The 25350-nt window shown below is 43.6% G+C and overlaps 2 protein-coding genes across 3 annotated transcripts in view; one reads left to right on the forward strand and one right to left on the reverse strand.

Annotated features, from left to right (window-relative positions):
- LOC130608537 (purpurin) overlaps positions 1–12601 on the reverse strand; it is a 32724-nt gene extending 20123 nt beyond the window's left edge. For both annotated transcript variants that reach the window (XM_057426521.1, XM_057426519.1), the window contains exon 1: positions 12463–12601. The gene's annotated coding sequence lies outside the window, so the exon portion shown is untranslated. The remainder of the gene's footprint in view (positions 1–12462) is intronic.
- PDE6B (phosphodiesterase 6B) lies at positions 506–21688 on the forward strand. Its single transcript, XM_057426512.1, has 22 exons — positions 506–1452; positions 3032–3184; positions 3521–3610; positions 6774–6914; positions 7582–7656; positions 7747–7811; positions 8870–8936; positions 9080–9127; positions 9308–9457; positions 10463–10606; positions 11199–11264; positions 11892–12038; positions 13551–13658; positions 14425–14534; positions 15524–15611; positions 16203–16303; positions 17510–17617; positions 18390–18453; positions 19188–19262; positions 19995–20078; positions 20347–20503; positions 21555–21688. The coding sequence occupies exons 1-22, from the start codon at positions 1042–1044 to the stop codon at positions 21611–21613; spliced, it is 2511 nt and encodes an 836-aa protein (XP_057282495.1). The 5' UTR covers positions 506–1041; the 3' UTR covers positions 21614–21688.
- Positions 21689–25350: the final 3662 nt, after the last annotated feature.

Below are 25350 nucleotides of genomic sequence, written 5' to 3' on the forward strand. Positions count from 1 at the left end.
GTGGTGGATGAGACTTACCCCTGTTCCTCACTGGTGAAAGCCCATGTGCATCATTTAATTCCCCTGAAGAGTAGTGGACTCTGTGGCATTTTGTCTCCCAGCACGATGCTGACCCTCACCTGCTGTTTGCACAGCACGGTGGCTTCACTGATGTGAATAACTCTGTCAGTCACAGCTGTAATTCCCACCCTTTCTCCACGCATAGTGATGAGCAAAATTTTTCTACCTTCCTGGGTGTTTTGATATTTATCAGCTGGGCCTCCCATGATTCCCTAGATTCCTTCCTAAAGGGATGCCCCTAAGAGGCATGTTTTCCTCTCCTGATTCTTACTAGCAAGAAGAAAAGGCTACAGACCTTTCAAATTCAGTTCAAATCCTGGATCAAAGTGGTCAGAATTGGTGCTTCCGTTTGATAACAGCCCTTATAACAGCATATAAAGAACTATGCAATAGCAGAGGGAGCTCTGAAAGAGCAGCATTAGCTCACTGTTTTTGTTCTGGCCACAGTGCCTTTTTGTGGAGGATGCACTTCCTACTACTGCAGGAAGCTGGGAGAGTAGAAATAATAAGATGCTCACCTTGTTAGCCAAGGATTAGGCCCAAGCAGTATATATTTAATTAGACTTTAAAGAGCTTATTTCAGTGTTAGAAGATGTAGCTCTTCCCTGTTGCTGCTGCCTCAGTATAACCGTTTCAGTAGGTGTTCTGCTTGTCAAGAGAAAGGAGAGCGTTTTCAGGTATTGTGAGTACTCAGTTTTTGTTTGCATTTAGACTACGAAGAAGAAAGTTGATCCAAAGCTGTTGTAGAGGTCATCTAATCTGTTTGGTTGAGAAGATCTGTCCTCCCACTGACTCACCTTCAGCACTATAAAGGAATACCTCTTCCTGATGACAAGCTCTTTTGCAGTGTTGCCTCACCCTTGGTCATTCTAGAAGCAACATCTTTTATCAGGAAAATTTAGGAACTACATCAGAAATTACAGTTTTTACATAGACCACGTCTTTGGACTACTACCTACCACAAGACCCAGGGCATTCACAATGAGTATTAGTGAAGACGACGTGGAGAAGTTTCTTGATGGCAACCCTGCTTTTGCTAAGCAGTACTTTGAGAAGAAACAAGGAACAGAGTCCTGGAATAACAATGAGTGTGAAATCCTTTTTGAGTTGATCCAAGACATGCAAGAAAGCATCAACATGGAGAAAGTTGTTTTCAAGACCTTGAGAAGAATCAGGTCCCTTATTCACGCTGACCGCTGTAGTCTTTTCATGTACAGGCAGAGAAATGGCACGCCTGAACTGGCAACAAGGCTCTTCAACATCCAAGAGGGAAGTACCCTGGAGGATTGTCTGGTTCCCCCAGACTGCGAGATTGTCTATCCACTGGACTTGGGCATTGTGGGCTATGTTGCGCAAACCAAGAAAACCATGAACATCAAGGATGTCAGTGAGGTAGGTTTGCCATTTATTCTTTCACTTAGTAGAAGAAAGGTTCACACACTTGCAAGTACAAAAGGGTCAAGAGGCAGCAGGGCATCTTAGTGCTTGAGGCTCAAAGCTCTTGCAGTGTAATAGCCGTATACTGGAAACCAAAACACCAGTGGCAAGTCTGTTAGTTGCTTCCAATTTCATTTATGGAGCAAAGTGAATGTAAACAAATTAATTACAGTAGGTGTTAACTCCTGCAAACAAGTGCAGTGTTACACCTGCTTGTCTAAAAAATCACAGCAAAGTGAGGTACGACCATAACCGCACTGAAGGCACACAGAAATTTCCGCAAACATTTCTATTCCATGAGTAATTGGCAAAAAGAGAGGAATCCTTTATAGTGAGTCCAGAAGGGTTTTTCAATTGCACAAATGCAATTTGAAAATGTTTGCTGTCTGATAAAGTTTGGGTCAAGGGAATTCAGAGGCATTTTTGTCAGAGGGAGTGGACCTGCGTGTGAGTGATCTTCACCAGAAGCAGCTAGAGACAAGCTTTGACCAAAAGAACTCTTTCAGCAAATCTGTGCACTGCAATACCAAGAGGGATCCAAGGATTTTAATGTTACATCTTTATGCCTTCATGACAATATTTACCCCCTATATTCCTGGGTTGAATCATTTAAACCTGAATGGCAGTAATAATAATCCACTTGTTCTAATCATAGGTATAAAACTAAAATCCATGTGACCCAAATATGGCATTTGGGATTACTCCATCTTTTGTTTGCTAGTTACAAAGAGACCATCTGTTTATCCATCCGTTTGTTGTTCAATATAAGCACAGCCAAATGCTTCAGCAAAAAATGCCTTGTCCTTCACAGAACATATTGAAACATTGATTTCGGTTTTGCAACCACTTTTATGTTCTTGGGAGGAGGGAAGCATCAGAATGACTTAAACTCTCCTTTAATGTGACTTAAACTCTCTTTAAAAACTCTCTTTCCTTCCCTTCTATCTATCATCCCATGCACAAAGGCCCAGCAACATGGAAGGGAATGTATGGGAGAACAGTTTCAAGCAAAACAATGGGTAGATGGCTTCATGGAGGCTGCAAGCCAACATCAGCTTCAGCACCCAGGCAAAAGCAGAATTAAAAAGAGGGTGAATAAACTTTCCAATGACTGCACAGGACAGCACACATTATAAAGTGTGGCTGCACAATGCAGTGTGGTAACTGGCTGGTAACTGCGGTAACATGTTAATGGAAAGTTGGAGGAAAGGACGGAGGAAGTACTACGAAGGATGCCAGTCACCTGAGAGCCTCTTTCTTCTGACAGAGTTTGCAATGTTAAAGCTTGTGATTTGCAAGATCTCTGAGAGAAAGAGCTGCATGCATTGCAGTGAGAAGCCACAGTCAGTTCTCTTGATACCAGCTTTATCACCTGTACATTGTCCAATTTTCTGCTAATTCGTTTATCTTCATCAATAATTTTTTAAGCAAAACTTTCTTTATGCAGCTTATTTTGAGAAGCTGTGCTTTAACTTGGTTTTAAGACTACACATAGCGTGGGAAATGCTTAATTTGTAAATTCTCTGTTGAACAGTGTGTCCAGTTCAGTTCATTTGTTGACGAGCTCACCGACTACACTACGAAAAGCATCCTTGCAACACCCATCTTGAATGGCAAAGATTTAGTTGCTGTTATTCTGGCTCTTAACAAGCTCAATGGTCCATACTTCACCAGCTCTGACGAAGCAGTAAGTGGTGCATAGCTCAGTTTCTATCAAGCGGGTGTTACTTTTGGCATTTAACACAGACTCTGCTGCAGTAGGGATGTCTGCTTTAGTGAAGCTCCACCGGTGCGAATTTCCCCACAGGGGACTCACCCTCTAACACAAGAGGCTTATTATGAGGATGCTTATCTCAGAAATCTTTTAGGGAAGTTACAGTGGGATAAGCCTTATCTCATACCGGTGCAAAGCAAAGCATTTATCCAGGGGAATTACCATGACGTTGCTAAAGGGGTGTTATGAAATCTAGTATACCTGAGGCTTCTACTGCATTCGACTCAATCTCATTTTTTGCCTTTTCAGCTTTTCCTGAAGTACCTAAATTTTGCTTCCTTGAACTTGAAAATTTATCACTTGAGTTATCTTCACAATTGTGAGACTCGAAGAGGCCAGGTAAGAGTGCAAATGCAGACTGGGCTGTATCCCAAAATCAAATGAGTTAATTCTTGTGATTTCAAAGCTGTAGCTGATTTGTTCAGAGATTTGTGCCTGAAGAGCAGAAATAAAAGGTGCCCTTGTCTGCTTTAAGATACTGCTCCTCCCTCACAGTTATTCATTACTCTCTGTACCTGCTGTTGCTGGCAAAACTGCAGGAGCTGATGCAGTGGCACCAGCTTCAGCAGAACTGAACTCCAGATGTTTTGTTGAACTGAAACTCCTGGGGCATTTAACCACTTCAACCAGCAGCACTAAGAGATTTCCTACAATTAAGAATGTGGTATTTTTCCTTACCTGATTATTAAAAAGGGCTATAGAATTTTTCTTAGTGCCAGTAAAATGACTCACGTGCCTTTTGAATTGGCCTTCCTCATTAGAAATTAACATAGCTGAGGGGTTTAGGGTATTCTAAATTGAAGCAATTCAGCCACTATTATTTTCCATGACTTGGATTATGAAAGGACTCTTGTATTTATTGGGATTGGATATGAATCCATGCAATTCCTTTCTGTGACAGACATCTGGCTGTTATTGGAGAGGACATGCAATTTTTTCAGTGATCATAAGCATGAATGATAATCAGGTGATAACACCCATCTAGAAATGCTCAGTAACTCAGCTAAAATAGAACTAGCAAAGGTTTATTCCTGTTGAGGTTCAGCAGTAGGACGGGGGGAGGTAATGAAAGGGCTAGAAAGCAAGAGAGGGGACCCAAGAGGTAGAAGGCCTAATGCATCCCACAGTGTGGTCTGGTCTGCATGAGTCCTGTGTTCATGTATCACTGCTGCATCAGAAGGTCCCACAGAAAGAGAGGAAAGTGAGAACGAGATGCAAGACACATGGCCAGCTCTACCAGTAGTTCAACCGGCAAACCTTTGAATATCTAGATCTAAAAGTCTATGCAAGAGTTAATATGATTGATTCTGCGAGACTTTAAAGTAACAAAGTACAAAGTAAGCAAATGACACTTTCTAAGGTAGCCTAAGATTTTAGAATTGCAAATCCCAGCTGCAAACGCTGGGGGATACTGTAAGTAAAACAGATTGTGCAAGGACAGTCTGGTATACTTGTGCTCAGATACTGTGAAAAAGTCTTATTAGAAGATCATGTAATACATTTTTTCCAACTTATTTACATCATTCCATGAATTGGCCATTCTTGAGGTGTTTCTTTCAGCTCCTACTGGGCTTTGTGGCTTTCAGCATTACTTATTCCATACTGTAAAATGCCAAAAAATAAACCATTGATCATTTCCTCTAATAGTTTGTATGACATCACTATCTTATCTGAGGCATGCTCAGAGGCCAGTGATATTGAACACCTCAGACCTTGTAGGGAGTGGTCAAGTTGTTCCAATTTATGGATTAGAAACAGAAACTGATGCAGCTCAGAACTACCAAAAACATCTACTAGTGCCCAGTGAAGAGGTGAGACACTCTTTCTGATTGTGGCCATGTAACAGTGCTTGTTGTTCAAAGCATAGGTCCAGTCACCTTCATCCTCACTTCTCAGTGCTTCTGAAGTGCTACTTCTCATGTTCTGTGGGCTTGGAAAGCAAAGCAAGACACACTCAGATACAAGCACACATGCATTAGCTAAGCCAAATTTAGAATCATAGAATCATAGAATCGTTAGGGTTGGAAAGGACCTTAAGATCATCAAGTTCCAACCCCCCTGACATGGGCAGGGACACCTCACACTAAACCATATCACCCAAGGCCTCGACCAACCTGGTCTTGAACACTGCCAGGGATGGAGCATTCACAACCTCCCTGGGCAACCTATTCCAGTGCCTCACCACCCTAACAGAAAAGAATCTCCTCCTTATATCCAATCTAAACTTCCCCTGTTTAAGTTTTAACCCATTACCCCTTGTCCTGTCACTACAGTCCCTAATGAAGAGTCCCTCCCCATCATCCCTATAGGCCCCCTTCAGATACTGGAAGGCTGCTATGAGGTCTCCACGCAGCCTTCTCTTCTCCAGGCTGAACAGCCCCAACTTCCTCAGCCTGTCTTCACACGGGAGGTGCTCCAGTCCCCTGATCATCCTCGTGGCCCTTCTCTGGACTTGTTCCAACAGTTCCATGTCCTTTTTATGTTGAGGACACCAGAACTGTACACAGTACTCCAGGTGAGGTCCCCCGAAAGCAGAGTAGAGGGGCAGGATCACCTCCTTCGACCTGCTGGTCACGCTCCTTTTGATGCAGCCCAGGATACGGTTGGCTTTCTGGGCTGTGAGCGCACACTGAAGCCGGCTCATGTTCATTTTCTCATCAACCAACACCCCCAAGTCCTTCTCAACAGGGCTGCTCTGAATCTCTTCTCTGCCCAACCTGTAGCTGTGCCTGGGATTGCCCTGACCCAGGTATAGAACCTTGCACTTGGCATGGTTAAACCTCATGAGGTTGGCATCAGCCCACCTCACAAGCGTGTCAGGGTCCCTCTGGATGGCATTCCTTCCCTCCAGTGTATCAACCAAACCACACAGCTTGGTGTCATCGGCAAACTTGCTGAGGGTGCACTCAATCCCACTGTCCATGTCAGCAACGAAGATGTTGAACAAGACCGGTCCCAACACCGATCCCTGAGGGACACCACTCGTTTGCCACATAACCTCAATTATTAAAAATGAAACAGCTTTCCTAAGGGTGCATTTGTAAGGCACAGGATAGGGAAAGGGGTCATAGGCTGATGTGCACACAAAGCAGCAGTGGAAGGGCTTTGAGTAAAATGTCAACTTGGATATTTCCAACTCCAGCCTCCAGAATTTGCAAGACTTTTGGTGAAACTGTTTTTGGATGCAAGATTTTACTTACGGATATAAAATTTAAGTGGGGTCATCTTTTTATCTGGCACTACTACTTTTTTGTGCTTTATTTGTAAGACTGAACTTTTACATAGCATTCTATGGTGACCTGACTTGTTCTGACAACACATCTTTCACTAGTAATTCCCAGTGTGAACAAGCAATGCTTTTACACTTTGCAGCATAGGTTGCTTTTGAAGTTTTCAGAAACTGCAGTATAAAGCCCCGACTGTTTCCTTGTTATTCCAAACTCATTTGGGAAGTCCAGCTCTCAAGGAGAAGATATGTTTACATTTGGATCTTATCCTGCAGGTGCTGTTGTGGTCAGCTAACAAGGTTTTTGAGGAGCTTACAGACATTGAGAGGCAGTTCCACAAGGCTTTTTACACAGTGAGAGCATATCTGAACTGTGACCGGTACTCAGTAGGTCTCCTGGACATGACAAAGCAGAAGGTGAGTGTTCACATGTGTCTTGTATATCTTTTGGCAAATGAAGAGCCTGGGATAAAGGAAAAAGAGAGAAAGGGAATAGCAGCTCTGATTTGGTCTGACTGCACCTTTACAGGCTACATGTGGGGGTTACACAGTTTCTTTGCCATGGGAGCCCTGCTTTATTCCATGGTCAAGCTGAGTGAGGCTACCATGAACTGTCATGTCCACCATGTTGCCAGAGGCTTTATAGCATGCTCTCTTGTGAAGACGTGTATTAAAAGATCGCAAGTGTCGTAATGACACTTTGATCAGCATCATAATGTAGCCTAAGGGAAGAAAATAAAATCTTTCACTTTAGCAAGATGGCAAGTAGCAAATCAGCCCTATAGTCACACTCTGGAAAATTAAGAACATGGTATATCGACGTACCCATTTGCTCTGCGGGTACAGCCTGTGCTGTTCACTAAATGAAGCAGCATCCTGTGTATAGGATGACTATATACAGCCACCTAATGCACCTTACGCTTTGTGATTTGGACATACCATCATGATGCATAGTATCAAATCAGTCTTGTTATTTCATGCTTTCATTACACAGTACCAAAACCAGCATGGTAGAGCAGTGGTTACTTCAAGGCTCATGGCACATTTTTACTCTAAATATACTTGTTTTACATTTTAAAACCAGGAATTTTTTGACCTGTGGCCAGTCTTGCTGGGAGAAGTTCCCCCCTACTCAGGACCTCGCACCCCAGATGGCAGGGTATGTGAGAACCAGATTTCTTAAACTCTCTCCTGTCTGGCTGGATTGCCTCACTGCTAATTTTAATGTCACATTCATTTTTATTTGCAGGAAATAGTCTTTTACAAGGTCATTGATTATATATTACATGGAAAAGAAGACATCAAAGTCATCCCGTAAGTGTCCCCGTTTTGTTTGCTAGGTACTGACACAGAGAGTAGCTAAAACCAAGGTTCTCCATGACATTAAGACTCATAAGGAAATATTCAGAGGACAGATAGAATACAGACTAAGAGAGCCAGAATGCAAGTTGATGCTTTGACTCACATTTCTACAGGACAAAGATTTCCTCCGGGGCATCGGGACCATGGCTAGCAAGTCAGGCTCCAAAAGTTACTGCGACCAGTGATTCTTTTTAGATGTAGAAGTGAAGTTCCTTGAATGCCTGCACTTTTGCCACTTTCCTTGGCAGGCTGAGGCATCACTTCTCCTTGGTAACTTCCCTGTGTCAGCGGGTGAACCCATCCAGGTTGTCCTTGTATTTAGGCACCCGCTGTCCCAGCCCTGCCATCCATCCCTCTGCCCAAGTTCCTATGGTGAGTCCTGCTTCCCTAACTGTCATCCAGCTTCCTTACTTGTCTCTCATCCTCCAGTCACTGTCCCCATCTCAAGGCTACCTCTGGCCTTTCTTTCTCTCTTGATACCACACTTAGACTTGTCTTCCCGAAAGCCTCCCTCTTTTCTTGCCACCGAAGTTTTCAAAGGAGCCTTGGGCACCTTGGACAAATCTGACATAACAGGCATTTTGCCCAGTTCTAGTCACACCACTTTGCCCTGCTGTTCATGCTGCAAGAAAATGCCCCTTTACAGCAGTGTTCAGGAGTTCAGGCTCGCAGACATTCTGAGCCAGGAGCTTTCTTAAAAAAAGCACTTTTCTCTGTGCTGAAGGTCTGAAACTTACCCCCCACTTCCAGGAGCAACTTCTTAAGTGTCCACAGACTATGTTATTTTATGGGTTATTCTGCATTGGATCCTTGAGGGAAAAGTATTTACCTTATGTGGAAATTTTTTGCTTGTGCATGTGAGTCCTTTCAAAGTAACAGGACTGTTTAGTAACTGATGGTGAAAAACGTAAAAGTGGAGTGTGTGATCAGCTGAATACATGTCATCTCCATAATCATTCTTCAGTAAACGTATATCCTTAATTTCCCTTACATGTTTTTCTTCCATTCAGAAATCCTACCCCAGATCACTGGGCGCTGGTTACTGGACTGCCAACCTACGTGGCTGAGAGTGGATTTGTAAGTACTTAACTAAGGCCTCATCAAGGCTTTCTGCGATGAAGTCAGACTAATGCTGCTTTCTCATCAATTCAGTTTTTTGTTTTGGTATTTAAACTTCTCATTGCCCACATTGTAAAACGTTTTCTTGTGTGATCCCCTAGATTTGCAACATTATGAATGCTGCTGCAGATGAGATGTTTAATTTTCAGGTACAGTGAAAACTTTCAGTCCCATCAAGGGTTCTACTTTTCTGTAAAAATGTAATTTAGAGTAAATATTATGCATATTAGTATTTCTTTAGCCAGCAGCCTTCATGTAAAATGGGAATGCTGATGTATTTAGAAAACATATTAAGTACATGGTGTCTTTCTGCTTGCTATTGCTTCAAGGAAGGTCCTCTAGATGAATCAGGATGGACTATCAAAAATGTTCTCTCCATGCCAATAGTGAACAAAAAGGAAGAAATTGTTGGCGTTGTCACATTTTATAACAGAAAAGATGGGAAACCATTTGATGAACAAGATGAGACCCTCATGGAGGTATAGTTCCTTGCTGCAGCTGGAAGTAATTCATACGCTTGAGAAAGGTCACTCTTACTCATTGTATACCTACAAAGCATCCCCCAGTGTTTTGCAGCTAAGTAAGTTTCTTTGTTGCTTATAGAGGTGTTATGCATCAGCTTGAAAGTTTTCAAAGCAACTGTATAAAACACTGGTGGTTTTCAGTCTTGGAAACCCAGCTGTGTTTGCATCCTTTTGTTTCAGCATTCTTGGACTGCTGAATCCAAGCAACTGCCGTGAGCAGTTGCTATGTCCAAATATGACCATTCTGACCAGTGTTCACATACATGTAGCTGGCTCACAGTGGCTGGGCAACTCCTTTGAGAAATTACACAGAAATTTTCTGTGTAGCTAAGGTACAAAGGGTGGGCAAGTATTGAATCTACCAACAGCAGCTGTGATTAGAGACCTTGCTGCTTAGAAATCCTCCAATGCTAGTTCAATCCAATTTAGGCATTCAGCTCTTGGCATTCATTATCCGTCAGAACATTTCCTGAAATAGACTCTTTTTATCAAACAAAAAAAATGGAAAAAAAAAATCAGTTTGAATTGGCCACTGAACAGCAAACAAGATGGGAGCAAACACAAGGTGTAAGTAAACATATATGAAAGGTGATAAGAACACCTTTCTCTCCCTTGATACAAGGGTTCCTGACCTCCTGTCAGCATTGATACACCAGGCTTTCCACAGGCACGGAGACAATTGCAACAACACAGAAATAGCTTTCCATATGCTGAACGTCCACCCTGGATAGAGGGTCCTCCACGCGTATGGATCTCTGGAGGTCTAAGCAGATCCAACATCTGGGGAGCTGCTCTGCTGAGGAGCAAGTAGGGGTTGGCAGCAAACACTCATTGATAGACATGTGGCCAAAGGGGAGCTTGTGTTTTTCCTAAGGTATATCATTCAGTGTTATATTTCTGTGTGCCTAAGGAACACAGGTTTTGTTTATTCCACTGTTTCCTTCTTTTCTCCTTACCAAGTCCTTGACACAGTTCCTGGGTTGGTCTGTACTCAACACAGACACATACGATAAGATGAACAAGCTGGAGAACAGGAAAGACATTGCTCAGGATATGGTGCTCTACCACGTGAAGTGTGACAAGGATGAAATCCAGGAAATTCTGGTAATGCCTCACAAGGTGCAGCACACTCCCAAGGGTGCTGGCCGTGCCCATGACTTAATGCACAGACACAAGCCTCCCATCCCATAGAAAACTTCCAAGCACCACGGTGTGGAGGCAGGACCCAGGGCCCCAGTTACTGCACAGATGCAGAACAAGTCTCTGTTTTGACTCTGTGATCTGTCTCTCTGCCTCAGCTCACTGCCACACTGTGTCATTCCTCATTTCCTCAGCAAAGCCAGTCTTGGATATGGGCTGACACAGGTGCTACTCAGGAAAGGCAGGTAGGGTGAAAGAGGAGCTGATTTATTCCCAAAGATCTCCCTAGTGCAGAGGGTGTGGAGTCAGAAGACCCAGCTGAGACCCTGGCTCAAGGGGGACATTTGCAAGTGGAGGAAACATGAACATGAAACATGATCAAGGAGAGGGAGAACATTTTACCAGGAAGAATGAGCTGAAAGACCCTAAACAGAGCTAAGGTCCCGGAAGAAAACGCACTTTGCATATGAGAGCTGCCCTAGGGTGCCCCAAAGCTGCACAGTGCAAAGTCCAGTGCGGTTTGGTTGTAAGTTTAACATGTGTGTGCTCTTTGCAGCCAACACGAGAAAAGCTGGGGAAGGAGCCAAGCGAGTGTGAGGAAGATGAGCTGGCAAACATCCTGGTAAGAGCAATGTACCGCTCCAGTGGATAGCTCTGGCAAACAAATATTGCTTGCGTGGATGCAGGGAAGAGTTCCCAGTGTTGACATACTGGTACGCATCAACAGGGCACCTGGTGAAGGGTGAAGGCAAAGCATACCCTGCCCTCCTCTGCTGTGTGAGTTTAAAGTTATTATCAGGTGGCAGCAAATGCCTTACCCAGCACCCAAGGGAGCTCTCCGCCACTTTATCTCAAGAGGGTCAGAGTCCACCTGGAAACTCATCAGCCAGCTTGACCTGTCACACTATTTGTTCTCCAGAGTAAATACGGAGGGTTGTAAGTCTTCCCTGTAAGACCTCTCAAGTCTTGGGGTCTTTAAACTATAGCAAATCAACAAGAAAAGTGTTTTACAGAAAACAAGCAATATTTCTTGAACTTGACCAAACATGCCTTCCCTATTCCCCCTCCCCTATTCACTTATGGTGTTATCATGAGAAGCTGCATTTCAGTCTATTTAGGTGCTATACTCTAAAAGCAGAAGTTCCTAGCAGTATGATACTGATAAATTTGTATTAAGAAAAACCCATTCCAAGTGTTTCTAGGGATGGTATAAGTAGTACAGCAACAAATTGTCCCACCTCCTTTACAGAAAGAAGAACTCCCGGGGCCCACCAAGTTTGAAATCTATGAGTTCAGGTTCTCTGACTTTGACTGCACTGAGCTAGAGCTGGTGAAGTGTGGCATTCAGATGTACTACGAGCTCGGCGTGGTGAAGAAGTTCCAGATCCCACAGGAGGTAGGAGCTGACAGCACTCAGGGCCTCCTGCCTTGGATGGCCAGCGCATTCAGCGCTGAATTGTTGAGGTCCCCTTTCATGCCCTGCGTACCTCATGGTGCAGCCATCGGTCTGGGGTTGTGGGAGCTTGCAGAGGTGTGTATCCTGAGCACCCCTGCCCCACTGAGGGCAAGGGATCCCCTCACAAAGCCTCTGGCTGCTACATATGTGCTTGGGGAATGAAGCTGGCCTCTTCCGCCCTGTGCTGTCTGCCACAGGCATGGGTTTGTTGTCAAATCTATGTACATGGGAAAAACACCATGCAAAAAATGGGTTGCACTTGCCACGTCTAATGGCTCTCACAGCCTCACTGTAAAAGCACAGTTTCCAGGCACAACGCAGGGCAGTGCATAATTGTGCATGCTTTGCTTGCTGTAGTACATACCTGACAGCTTTCAGACAACATAATCACAATGGCAGGTCAATCTGCTTTTCTTCCCCTGCAAACAAAGACCCGCCTTCATTTGGTGCAGTTGTTGCCTGACTGCTGGCAACAAGAGCGGTGTGACCATGTGAGAACAAGGGTCCACTAGCACCTGATGTGCAACTTCACATGTCTTGGCACTCTTCACATGTGAAACCGCAGGAGCCGCGAAACTGGCATTTCAGCAGTGTTTTCCCAGCACATCATGTGACGTTAATTGCCATCTAGTGGGATATGAGCGTAACTGCAGGAAGAATTTTCACGCTGGAGAGGCAGGCGGCGGAGCAGGAGTGAAGTGGGGTGCTCTGGACGGGAATTACTTGTGTGCTTTTTACTGGTAGCATGTCATGTCAGAAAGTATTCCAAATATCTAGTCTGTAACAACTAACCTCTGATACAGGCATGAAAATCAGTCATTCTTTGCTGCCACTCTGAGCAGCTAAGATTTTGAAAAATGAATTACCTATCCATGATTAATTTGCTCCTTAATGAGAAAACCTATGGAGCTACAAGAGGTAGTACATGTGGAGAAGTAGAATCCAGAGGAAAAAAAAAACCCTGGTATTTCATGCCTTATATTGTAATTGTTTAGATGATATAAACACTACCCATCTCTACATCTATGGAGCCATATCACTTGAAAAGAGGTATCAGTATTACTAAACCACAGTAATTTAGTAAAACTAATCAGGAGTAATACATCTTATATACATAGAGAAACACAGAACTTCCACAAATTTGCAAACAGTAGGATCAAAACTATTTTTATCCAGATGTTGTTCTTTCTTGTTTGTCCCTCAGGCATCTTTGTTTTTGTTTCTCTGAGAGAGATTAGAAAAAAGACAGCTATATTTTAGTGTTCCTTTTAGCCTTCCACTAGGCTTTACTACAGCAATGCTGTGCAGTAAGATGATGTTATTACAGCTTCCTATTTCTTTCTAGGGCCACCTCCGAACCTCATTCATGATTTCTGTGCACAGTCTTTATTACGAGCTCAACAGGCAGCAGCTTCATCACACAAACTGACATCCTCTTCCCCCCATTTGCAGGTACTGGTGAGGTTTGTGTACTCTGTCAGCAAAGGCTACCGGAAGATAACTTACCACAACTGGCGCCATGGCTTCAACGTCGCGCAGACCATGTTCACTCTCTTGATGGTAAGGTAACACCTCCCCAGCTAATGTTGTGGCTTGACTTTGTTAGCAGGAGGTCTTCTGTTGCACTTGCAACAGGTAGGGGAAAGAGACTACAGGACTTCTCTTCCTCCAGTAGTTTCTGACAGTAAGAGCCAGACTGAGGTTTGCTGGAAGGGATGCAGACAACCTCACACTTTCCATTTCCAGGCAGGTATAAGTTGATCGCCAGTGTGAATGTGGCAAGTGCCATTTCTCACAGGCTCTCAAGGCCACAGATGCCCCAACAATAAAAGGTGTCAGACCTCTGCTCCGTACGAGGGATGGACCTCGTGCAGACAGTAAGACCCAGACAACTCACATCAGAATTATGTCTACAGTCCCCCAGATAATCCTTTGGGTGATTAAGATTGGAATCTAAACTCCATTGCTCAGAAAGAGGCAGAGCCCCTTCACAAAGGGGTTCACTTTGTGTCCAGTGACTGGAGGGGTTCTTGTGAGGACCCGGGTGTCCCCAGGGCAAGAGGCTGCTATAGAAGCAGGCACGCAACTTTGCAGGTGGGCAACAAGCACATATGTACAACATGCCTACCTGAGTCTGAATTGTTTTGTTTCCAGCTGCTTCCCCATTTTAACCTAAGTGTGCCACATATTGCATTTAGCTTCATGAGTTATTTTCAGTTCTCCTGGGCTGTTTCAATGAGGAGATCCCCAGAACAGAGCAGTAACAGCTCAGTACCTTTTTCTATAAGAGATACTAACAAATGGCATGCAAATTCTCACCCTCCAGACTGGCAAGCTGAAGCGGTATTACACAGACCTTGAGGCCTTTGCAATGGTAACTGCTGCTCTGTGCCACGATATTGACCACAGGGGAACCAACAACCTTTACCAAATGAAGTAAGCACTTTCCTACTACTTCAAACCATTTACTGTTGCTCTTGTGTGGAGTGGGATCAGCCTGTGATCACACCAGACTCCAGAACAGCTGTTTTATACACTGCAACCTTTTTTTTTGCAAAAAACTTTGCTTTTCAGGTTGCTACAGCACTTGAAATCTTGCAGTGCTCTCTGGGGCTTTCTTCGACTCACAGCAAACCTCCTTTGGTTAAAGCCACACCCTACATTACTGTTACAGGGTGGAACATGTGCAGCACAGGCATTTAGTAGCCTCAGCATCATAGAAGACTCAGGATGCCACTGGGAGGAACCTGGCCACTAGAGGCCTACTTTTTGCTGGAAGGTGTCTGTGGAAAACCCACCATGCATGGCACTGCCCTCACCACCTGCAGAAACAAAGCACCTATGAGTATGAGGGTGCTGTTCTCAGTAGGTAGTGACTAGCTACAGAAGAACAGCTGCATAATTTCATGACCAGTAGAGCCTTTGTTGCTTTGATGCTCAGTAGTGTCAGATCACAGCTCTTCTGCAGTGCTTGCTGGCTATACTGTCTTACTGTCTTCTGGAGCTTTGGGAAATGTAAGTGAAGGTGGCTGGGTTTTTTGCATAAAAGAGAGTCTTGTTTATCAGCTAGGAAAGTGCCCAAGGACTGATGTTTCTTCTGTTGCTGTTACTAGATATGAACATGTAGCTATTCAGGAATTTAAACAAGCTTACTGTGCTGGGTAATAACAATCCAGTCATAAACAACATTTTTGTGAAATCTGTAGTGGAAGACTGTTTTATACGTCATCCAAATAGTCATAAGCAGTGTTATAAAACTCTTTTACCAGACTGAAGTCATTAGCTATTAAAAATATTACTCTTAAGCCTTTTAGAATGAGTTGAACTTTTGTGTGTGGTAAAATTAAAAATAAAATGGGACACTTCTTTTCTTTTTTTAAGTAAGTGCTGTGGTAACATCTTTAATTTTTCATTTGCACAACCAGATCTCAAAATCCTTTAGCTAAACTTCATGGATCCTCCATTTTAGAGAGACATCACTTGGAATTTGGAAAATTCTTGCTCTCTGAAGAGGTTGGTAATAAACTGTAATGCAGGGACATGAATAATTTACTTTCAGGGAATTTTTTTCAGCAACAGAGCTGACAGCTTAGCACAAGACCTTTCTCTGGTTGGGATACCCACTCTGCAGCTATCCCAACTGCAGTTGCCTCACTTCCCAAGTACTAGATGCTCCTCCAGAACCAAAATGCACAGGCTCCTAAATGCATGACTTGGTTTCTTCAGAAGCCATATTGTTATCCCCATATAAATACGTTAAACACAGGACTGTCCTCCTGTAGCCCCCCTGGCAGGGCCAAGGCTAACAGACTTCCCCAGCTAACTTCTCATTTCAGGAAAGCTTGAAGTGGGACCAGGGCACAGGGTTTGGGCACATGCTGTGTAACAAGCTTCAGGACACTGACCCTGTTCAGTGAACAAAATGGGAGACTAAGCATCAGCATATAGTGAACAGGACTCACAACCCTTGCACCTTAGAGGAGCAAGCTGAAGCTATTAAAGATACATATTAAAAAAGTGAGCACATTTCAGAAAGGGAGATGGCCAGGAACTCACACCACCACAATGACTGGATTTTGCAGCTCCCTTTTCTTTGCTTTTCAGTCACTGAATATATGTCAGAACCTCAACCGCAGACAGCATGAGCACATGATTCACCTGATGGATATTGCCATTATAGCCACAGACCTGGCACTCTACTTCAAGTAAGTCGGTCACATACACACCTATTTTACAAAGGCAAAAAGTGATGTTTTGTTCTGAGAATCCCCCATGCAGAAATCCTATTCACTGACTAATACTGACATGAGGGCTGGTGTGGAGAACTCAAGCTGCTCAAGAAAACTTTGGACTTTTACTTATTATATCAAATACATGACATTTTAAGCCTCAATTTCCAGCAAGGCAGTGCCGTATGATCCTGTAACAGAAAGAGATGTCTGTTGGTTCAGACACTCTTTGCTAGCACTTCAGCACTAAAGATACTCATAAATGGTGAATGGCCTGGCGAGGGCTGCATTATCAGCATGCACTGGCTTCCTGGGACACACAGCTAGAATTCAATATGTGACTTCCTAATTAGCAGGGAGCTTTCAACATGTGCTTTCAAAATGCAACGCCAAGACCAGAGACTGCTTCTGTGGTTTGCACTGAAGAATGTGCAAAATATAAAGTCCACAAAAGAGGAATGTAAGGAAGGGTGCAATACCCAGTCCTCTTACTCCAGAGGTAAGGTGGCTATATGTGAGCAGTTGCCACTGCTTCCTTACCAGGTGCACACAAACTGGTCTTTGCCATCCTTGGTCCATGCAAACAAAGGCTTGGTTGAGATCAGACCCAGGCAAAATGATACACATAGAACATGTATGCAAGCTGCTTTATGGATCTGGCCTAAATGTCTTCTCTGCTAGCAATGAAACAGCAGGTTTTTCCAAATTTCACACCACTCAAAATATGGGTGTGTTATGTATAAACCCCTCCCCAGAATTTGATGCATATGTTTAGATATATAAATAAGGTTAGCAAGGGCAGACTATGCAGGTAAAACCAGGTAGTTTCACAAAGCCAGCTCTAGGTTTCTACAGGTTACTTAACATTCAGGGAAAAAGCCTTCTTGCACTACCAAAAAAGGTGGAAGCTGACAACTTGCAGTATCTCATACTTTCAAGTTCTTACTCATGACTCACCACTACACTCATTTTTAAGACATTTATAATAGTTTCCCCTACTTAAGAGAAGCAGGTGATGGTGGTTGGATTTGCTGGGGGCTTCCTTGGGGACCTAAATGCTAGGACAGCAGCTACTGGAAACCCTTCTGTAAGGGTTATCAATGCCAGGATCAGCCATCTTTTTAAACTTGTTTGTTTCCTTGTTTTGGAGCTTTTCATATTTATTTTTTTCCCTCCTCAAAGAAAGAGAACAATGTTTCAGAAGATTGTTGATGAGTCCAAGACATATGATAGCATGACTGCCTGGACTGAATACCTGTCTCTGGAGACAACAAAGAAAGAGGTTGTCATGTGAGTAATCAGCTCTGAAAAGGTTAGTGATGCAGTCACCTGGTGAGAGAGCTCAGAACATGCCTTGTGCTCCACTTATTACAATCAGCATGTGATACATTACTGTATGCTCAAATCTGACTTTCTGGAGAAACAGGGGAAAACAGGGACAATAGTGACTGGATTTGGAGTGTCCTTCTGGTCATATACTCCTAATGAGATGCAGAATCCCTCCTGGCCATATACCAGACTACCCTGCAGGCCACAAGCTGGGGCAGGTTGCAATGGCAGATGCATGGGAATCCAGCCCATTAGCAGTTCTTCCCAGTGGCAACCAGTCTGAGTTGCACAATGCTGCTGCTGTGACCGGACAGATGCTTTGCTCCGGTGACGAAGTGCACTCACAGCCTCAGCTGCAGCAGTCTGCACTCCTACACCTCCATATGGGAGACAAAGATACCACTCCACAGTCAAGATATTCAGCCCAGTAAATTATTAAAGCAGCAAATATCTTAGTGCCAGAAGCAAGCAGTTCCCTAGCATAAATCCATTTTAGTCAAGAGAGCAATCCTTGATGAGTGTCCCAGTGAGAGCCAAGGCTGTTCCAGCAACCCATTTTTCTTTCTTACTTTATCTATCTTTATGACTTTATTTATCTTTATCACATTAGCTATCTTTATAATTTCAGCAGGGACCTCTGATTCTTACGGGAATATTAGAGAATGAGCATCCTGAGCCCACAAGAGATAGGGTGCAGACTTAGAGAATAAACTAATTTCTTTTCTGGTTTTAGGGCCATGATGATGACTGCCTGTGATTTGTCAGCAATAACAAAGCCTTGGGAAGTCCAGAGTAAGGTCAGATACTAGATAGACTGTTAGATTTCTCTAGCTTACACTTCAAAGTAATGCAATAAGCTGCCTAGAAGCTGAATCAAAGCCTCCTACCAAAGCTACCAAAGGGACTTGAGAATAACTATGATTTTGATGCTAAATCAATCTTTAAGATTGCAATTGTGAGTTCTTTAGAAAATTCATGTTTACCAGAGAAGAAAATAACCCCTCAAAATGTTTAGCTTCTTGAGCTACAGTGAGGGGTTTTGCATGTAACATATGGGTGGAGATTTTTTTTTACAGCAATACTTGCTGTCTGCTCAGTTGTTTGGTTTCCTTTAGAAGTTCCCTCCTGAATGGTACTTCATTAAACTGTCATTAGATTTTAAAGGAGGATAAAAGAAATAAAACCCACCTTCCTGTTGAGCCTGGAGGAAGGACAACTGAGAAAATCATAACAGGCAGCCACAACTGTGATCAAGAGGCAAATCCTTGAGGGGGACACATTGCAAATCTTTCTTACTAGATGAGCAGTACTAATAAGCGTCAGTGCAATAAGGACTGTTGAGCTGACACTACATGGGTGCAAACCCGTGGTCACTGCGATACTTCTGAGGAGAAAGTTTGTGTCTGGGCTCGGACAGAAAGAGACAGAGGGGCTAAAAGTGAGATTTGCCACATGTTAGAGACCTGAAGCACATCAAATTGTAAAGCTAAAGTCAATGCTAACCTTTCTTTTTCTCTCCTTGGCAATGCAGGTAGCTCTGCTGGTAGCAGCTGAGTTCTGGGAGCAAGGAGACTTAGAAATAAGCGTCCTTCAGCAACAGCCTATTGTAAGTATCATGTGACAGCCAGAAGGTTCAGCTCAGACAGCAAGTCTCAGCAGAGACTTACTACAAGCAACACTGCTATCAGAGCCCTGTGAGTTTTCTGAAATCACCATGCCTGCCAAAAGCCACTGGAAAAGTGGGTATTCAGCTAGGGAAGATGCTCTGTGACAGAGCCTCTTACACAGTTCGCCATTTAGTTAGATCAGTCACAGTGGCTGTGAACCAGCAGGGAGTGACCCTTTCCCTTGAGACGTTCCACTGATCCCTTGCAGAAAAAAGGAAAATGGAATACATGTATCACAGAGGAAAGAAGGAGTTCTATTAAAAAGAAAAACAACAGACACAAACTTTGTAGAGTCCAGAAATTATTTCTGGTAATTAGAAGTACATTGTTACTTGGCATATATTTTTTTCTGCTATAATAACAAATACTTAAATATGGCATTGAAAGAGCCAAGAGTCTTCAGCACTATCTAACATAAGCCTTTTCTCAGGTATATGGTTGAGAGGCACAAGGGAAAAGCATTTTGTCCTCCTCCCAATACAAACAGAGACCTGTCTGAAATAGCTGCTGACTGCTCTGCAGCAGAGGAAGTGAGCTGTGGTAGACAGCCTTTAAGGATGGCATGGCATAACTGCCAGGTTGACACAAGAAGGCACTTTCAGGGAGAAAATAGAGGTGTCTGTTTCAATGAGGTGTCTCATACAATATGGCAAACTTGTGTCCTCCCACAGCCCATGATGGACCGGAGGAAAGCTGCTGAGCTTCCAAAGCTTCAAGTGGGTTTCATCGACTTTGTGTGCACATTTGTCTATAAGGTAAGCAACACACCCTTGCACACCCCATCCTTTCCAACAGGGGTTCAAATCCCAGGTGAGTGCAGCAACACCACTCACGGGGAAAAGGGCAGGTACAGGACCCAACACCTGCCCCTCCCTGAACCACTGTATCTTGATCCCTCTTTGTGCCCTTGGTATTTTACCTGCATGAGCCAGCCCAGGAGGTGAGGTGCTGGGGTTTTCCTGGGGTAAGATGGACAAGCATTACCTCTGCACTGCATTGTGCTGATGGGTACATTTTGGTTAGGAATTTTCCCGTTTCCATGAGGAAATTCAGCCTATGCTTGATGGGCTGCTGAACAACAGAAATGAGTGGAAGACCCGTGCTGATGAGTATGATGCAAAAATGAAAGCTCTGGAGGAAGAGAAGAAAAAAGAGGAAGAGAAGATGGCTGCAAATAAAGGTCAGAAACAATACTTAGTTTTTCATTCCAAACTTAAAAACATACTTATGCAATACTTTCCCAGATCTGCAGCAAACTCTGCCAACAAGGTAAAGAGTCAGATGCCCAGAACAAGTTTTCCCAGTCTTTCTCCCTTGGCAAGGTTATCTTCAAATGTGATGCTATGACAGGCTGTCAAAAAGGCCACCTGCCCAAATGCCCAGGAGATAGTGCCTGAGAAACCAGTGCAACCACGCAGCTGGGAGACATCCTATTGTATACAGAGTCTGTGGCTGATGTGCTATCCCACAGGTCACGAAGCAGGAGTTAAGAAAACCTAACACTTGTTGGGAGAACACTGAGGAATTAAATTTCATTCAATTTCTAGCCCAGATCAGGTACTTCCTAGAAACAAGCAGTAATAGTGTAGCAATTCATTTTGGTTGAATCCTTTTTTTTCCTTCTGTGGGCTCAGCCTCTGTAGCACTGAAATCCATCAGCTGCAATGGGCACTGGGTGAAAGCTTGTTTGGTAGCATGAGGGTTTGTTTGATTCCCAGAGAGGTGGGAGCGGAAGGCTCTTCTAGCCTCTCCCAAGTGCTTGATCAAACATCCATCACAACTTAGTGCCTTCACAGAGACAGCACCTGAAATCTGCTTTTGTTCCAGACTGGACCAAAATCCCAAACAGCCCATGGAGTGGGCATTCCTCACATGACACAGTTTAGGAATCATTAGAGCAGTCTGGATATCTGCTCTCAGTTTAAGTAATAGTAATTAACATAAAAGATTAAAAGTAAGTGCTTTATCTAGGATTTGGAGAATTTTTGAAGAATTGTTTCCTAGGTAATCAGTATTTAAGTGAGGAAGGTTTCTACTAACTCTAAAACATTCTTTCCAAAGCAGCCTTACATGTATGACTAATTTGCACAGCAGACAGCTCTTGATATGGGTACTATAGGTATGACCTACATTGATCACTGAATAACTTAGAAGTGCTAAAATACTCCTGTAATGGCTGAGAAGTACATTTATGACTGTACCTCTAATTCTGTGTTTTTTTTATACCACAGATGGAATAACCTGCAATGGAGGAACAGCTCCAGCTTCCAAAACCTGTAGCATACTTTAGACCTATTACCAGTGCAATATATGCCACCCAAAATGAGAATGTCCAGGCTTTAAATATATATATATATACATATATACATATATATATATATATATATATATATATATATAAAATGGCATACAGATACATTTCTGATTGGACTGTTCTGCTACTTTAATTAGGCTTATGACCAACCAGGGAAGGGCTAGATCTCGTTTGCCTTAATTGCATCTCTTCCTGATGGTAAGGAGCCAATTCTGGCCTGTCTTTTGCTCCATTTAATGCACCTGATGTCAGATGGCATATGGCAAGTCAGAATAACATTTGGCCCAATAAATCAGGTTGCATGACTATGGAAGAGCATTTCTCCTGTACAGTAACACTTCTTACCCAAAGCAGATGGGGCCAGTTGAATTCATATTTTGCTCTATACAACACTGTGTGATTGTCAATGCATGGAACTATAGCTTGCAGAGTAGAAAAACTGAAAAGGAGCCAAATTTATCATATCTAAGCCTGTATCTGTTAGGATATAATAAACAAATCTGTAGGTAGATATAAAGCATGAAAAATGACCCTAGTAAACCTCTGAACTGCTCTAAAAAGTTGTAATTCCATGTAAATCAAGGAAACACAGTGATAGCAGTTCTGCACCTACTTCAATAATTTGTATAGGTTGCTGCTTTAAAGCATGGAGCCATTCATACAAGACCCAATAGCTGCAGTCTTCACAAGCGGGATGCACACTCTGCGCTAACCAAGGCTATGCTCTGGCACATATGATTGTAAGAAGACAGTGTTACTATTACCTATTACAGTTAACCAAGCAACCTGAATCATGGCATCTCCTAAATTTGTTCTGTTTTGCCTCATAATGCCAACGTTATTTGACACAGTTCTCTTCTGAGCAGTATCAACTCTCCTTCCTTTCCTCCTCCTGTTCTGAGGTATCCTGGTTTTAGATTTCCCTCCAGACTTTAAAAACTGATGACTTGTATTCTTTTATTTCAGATGAAAGCTAGGTTTCATATTTATCCATGCAACCATATTAGAACATTTAATTACGTTCTTGTAGCAATACAGAAATCCTTCTCTGCTCCTCTTTTTTTTTTTTTTTTAAGTGTTTGGAGATCTGTTCTGCTGGGGATTTTCTTCTTCTTCAATTACTCCTGCTACCTTCAGTGCTTTCATCCTTCAGTACCTTGTTTTGCATTACAAAAATACTGCAAATAAAAGGAAGACTAGAGCTATGGGTGTACCTGGTGATGATTTATCTGTGTCTCTGTACAGTAAGCAAGTGTAATAGAATCATAGAACAGTTTGGGTTGGCAGGGACCTTCAAAGGTCTTCTGGTCCAAACCCCCACAATAAGCAGGGACATTTTCAACTAGATCAGGTTGCCCAGAACTACATCCAGCCTGGCCTTCAATGTCTCCAGGGATGGGACATCCACCACCTCTCCGGGAAACCTGTGACAGTATTTTACCACCCTCATTGTAAAAAAATTTTTCCTCCTGACCAGCCTGAATCTCCCCTCTTTTAGTTTAAAACCATTAATCCTCTACTGCTACGCAGCAATTCCATGAGCAGCAAGTTGCCTCTCAGGAAAATGCAGAAACCTGTCCACTTGCATGAAAGCTAAATAAGCCACTAGTAGTGACTTCATGTTGTATGCTTCAGTTTCATTGAGAACCACGTAGGAGACTTGCGTACTAAGTCAAACAAGTCTTTTTTTTTTTTTTTTTTTTCAGTGGGAAAAACGCCACAAGATTATCATGTTGCAGAGTGGTGAGCAGTGGGCTTTCAAAAAAATGGCCACAAGCCACTGTACACTTAAGCGTTGAGAAAAGCTCCTTATGTCCTCAAAGATTTACAGGAAATAAAGCTGTGAGGCTGGGGTCTGTCCTGGGGTAAGATGGACAAGCACTGCCTCTGCACAGCATTGCACTAATAGATGTGTTTTGGTTAGGAATTCTCCCATTTCCACAAGGAAATTCAGCCTATGCTTGGTGGGCTGCTGTCACTCTGTGGGAAGCCACATACAGCAATCAGAGGGCAGTAAGGGAAATAGAAAGCCAAGATCTTTCATTTCCCTTTTATTTTTTCCTTTGCACTATATACATTTCTAATGGGATGCTGTCTGTAGGCAAAATCTTTCCCCTGCAGCTTAATCTCAGGGGCTGCAGAGTTCTTCCCTGTCTGCACAGAACTTGCACCCCTGCTGGACAGTCATTGCTAACTTCTTTGACAGGAGTAACCTGTGAGCAGAGGCAGAAGTGACCCCTGCAGGTCCATAGGCAAGCAGCATGTCTGCACTCTTGGAGCTGAGAGGAGTTGCAGGGTAGGGTGAAAGGGCTGATGAGAGAGTTTACAGCTGCAGTTCGAGATTACCCAACAGCAAAGTGTCAATCATCCATGGTACCATAGGACCCCTCACCTCCCAGACCGGCTCACCCAGGGAAAGCACTAAAGGAACAATGCAGAGCTCAGAAGAGGCAGCTGGTGGGAGGAAACCCTTCCCTCCCCCCTACCTAGGGAGATGCTGTGATGAGATGCTTCATCTGCTGTTCCTGCTACCTTCTCATCTGGCACAGGCCATGTCCAGCCACAGTACACACAGCCCTGAGCTCCAGGCAGCCTGTCCTTCCCTTTTGCCCTTCACTGTGGCTCTCACTCCCACTGCCTAACACGCACTGAGTGTCTGAGGAGAACACTGACTTTTATTTCAGTATACATCAAGCAATTGAACTTGCTTTTTTTTTTCCTTTTCAAAATGGTACCACCTAATCACACAGCCACTTTGCCAGAAGACTGGGATCAGTGTCCTTTTCAGCCAGCAATCCCTTACTAATATGTGTTTCTGTGTCTTTTTGCACCATCAGAACCATACCACTGGAAGTTTGCTTCCCACTGGAGGTAGGTCAGATGGAGGCGAAACCTGGCAAGTTTCCTACCCACAGCGCTCCCCTTGGCAGCTGGCTGTCAGGAATTATTGGGCAAAGAAAAGAGAAAGGTTAAGAAATGTATTTTTGCAGTCAGTATTTTCCCAGGCCCGAGAGGAAAGTGATGCCACTGCAACACAATTTCAGGAGAGGTCCATTGACCAGACAGCTCCCAGAGGAGTGTGATAGAGCAATTCAGCTCCGCTTGTGGCATATTTGCCTGTACCCCAGGGCAGTGTTTTCACTTCTGGCTTGATGCGGTTCCCAACTCCAGTGAGAGACACGAGGGGCCTGCCTTGCAAGTGTCTCACTGAAGGAGGTAAGGCATCCAGACTTCCATTCTGGATTTTGAAGGCTGGGGACAACAAGTGGTAGGGAAATGAATATCCCTGCGAGACTGGGAGGGGTTTCTCAGACAGGAATTCAGGAATGGAGAGCAGATTTTCTCTCCACTGCCTGAGTGAGAAGCTGCCAAGAGATTTTTAGTGCTACAGCTTGCCCATCATGGGGTGGAAGGGGTAGGACAAGCTCACTCAAGACAAGACCTCTTTGCTCTGCTACTGAAAAGAACATGTGGATGCCCTCCAGCTGTTCAGTCTGCTGAAGTTCAGCTTGCTCTCCCACCTGCCCAAATGTGTTAAACTCCGTCTCTTCTGATCACAAACATTACCTATTAGTTATAGGCGTAGTGACTGGTTGCTGCTGGAGGAATACAACATGGTGTTTCCACCACAGCAACAGCCTGTGACATAAGTTTCCTGTCATATTCTGTAATTATTTCTGCTGCTGTTCTGTGCAACTCACTCAAATACCAAC

Source organism: Pezoporus wallicus, unplaced genomic scaffold (genome assembly GCF_028554395.1).
Source record: "Pezoporus wallicus isolate ANWC-B61680 ecotype Strahan unplaced genomic scaffold, APGP_CSIRO_Pwel_v1 contig_5116, whole genome shotgun sequence".
Taxonomy (NCBI): domain Eukaryota; kingdom Metazoa; phylum Chordata; class Aves; order Psittaciformes; family Psittacidae; genus Pezoporus; species Pezoporus wallicus.

Bases quoted from the DNA above. Each gene is read 5' to 3' on its own strand.
- PDE6B (XM_057426512.1), top strand. From the start codon at position 1,042: ATGAGTATTAGTGAAGACGACGTGGAGAAGTTTCTTGATGGCAACCCT. The intron at 12,039-13,550 runs GTAGGAGCTGAC...CCCCATTTGCAG, and splicing joins AGTTCCAGATCCCACAGGAG to GTACTGGTGAGGTTTGTGTA. The intron at 16,304-17,509 runs GTAAGTCGGTCA...CCCTCCTCAAAG, and splicing joins GACCTGGCACTCTACTTCAA to AAAGAGAACAATGTTTCAGA.